Source organism: Cariama cristata, unplaced genomic scaffold (genome assembly GCF_000690535.1).
Source record: "Cariama cristata isolate BGI_N322 unplaced genomic scaffold, ASM69053v1 scaffold16751, whole genome shotgun sequence".
In the NCBI taxonomy this organism is placed as follows: domain Eukaryota; kingdom Metazoa; phylum Chordata; class Aves; order Cariamiformes; family Cariamidae; genus Cariama; species Cariama cristata.
This window is the reverse complement of record NW_009597680.1, coordinates 14,505-15,599: the sequence shown is the minus strand read 5'-3', so window position 1 is coordinate 15,599 and position 1,095 is coordinate 14,505. Positions and strand designations below refer to the sequence as shown.

At 53.7% G+C, this 1,095-nt stretch overlaps 1 protein-coding gene across 1 annotated transcript in view; it reads right to left on the bottom strand.

Annotated features, from left to right (window-relative positions):
* Positions 1–300: 300 nt before the first annotated feature.
* Positions 301–1,095, bottom strand: part of LOC104168423 (protein kinase C beta type) — a gene marked incomplete at its 3' end in the record, with an annotated part of 12,051 nt that continues 11,256 nt past the window's right edge. Inside the window, exons 5-6 of the mRNA XM_009709006.1 lie at positions 682–762; positions 301–408 (exon numbers count right to left, since the gene is read on the bottom strand). Of these exons, the coding sequence (XP_009707308.1) occupies positions 301–408; positions 682–762 (189 nt within the window). The remainder of the gene's footprint in view (positions 409–681; positions 763–1,095) is intronic.

Genomic DNA, 1,095 nt, shown 5'->3' with positions numbered 1-1,095 from the left:
CGGCACAGAGAGGATCCAGGCGTTCGTTTCAACCGGTTTTCGTACACAAACCCACAGCAGCACATGCGGTGGTTCCAGGAGCAGAGAGCCCAGGCACCAGAACACAACCGAGTTTTGCCAGATTCCCCTGGCGCTGGGAGCCTGCAGCCCGGACCAGGGCGAGAAGGAGTTGGGACCCCAACGAGAAGGAGTTGGGCCCCCAACGCCCGTCGGAGTGCAGGCTGCCGGAGGTGCGCGGACAGCACCGTGCCCACCGCCCACACTTTGCCCTCCTGGCAGAGACGGCAGGGCAGCCCTTACCCCTTTGCAGATCGCCACCGCCTCCTTGGACATGGACTTGGGGTAGGCTACGTTGTGCTCCATGATGGACTGGAAGAGCTCGTCTTCATCTTCTCCCTCGAAGGGAGCCTAGAGCAAAGCAAACAGAGGCTCAGTGGCATTTCTTGACCTTTGAGCTTTTGTCTGCTGCTGTGATCCTCAGCCATGAAACCGGCCCCGGCTGCGCCGAGCGATGACTCGTGTCTCAGCATCGTAGTCCCCGGGGCTGCATCCACGGCTTTGTCTCCAGCACGGAGGAGATGGCCCCCCGTCGTGTGCCAGCAACAGAACAAATTACACGTCAGCGTATGCTCACAATGGAATTTAACACAATCCCATAGGAATCAATTAAAATTCAATTACCTGGCCAGCTAACATTTCATAGAGCAGGACTCCAAATGCCCACCAATCCACAGACTTCCCATAGGGCTGATAAGCAATTATCTGAAAACAACACAAACAGCAGGATTACACTCCCGTTTTTAACCTGTTGGCACAATGCAAACTGATTTCAAGCTGTAGTCCAGGTCAAAAGGACAGGGTTATTTACTGAGACACCAGTCCCCGAACGGTGGGAAATTGCAATTACAAACAGAACACACAATAGGCAAAGGGATCAGTAACTTTAAAAACCAAAAATCATCAGCCCTCAAATGTGCACTAAATATTAGAAAAAAACCCCGAGTCTTCACTGCGATTTGAGACAGATTCACCCTGCGTCAGACGAAACTTTGGCACATTTGTTGTGCCCCCAGGCGCGGCGGGGCAGGGGCAGCA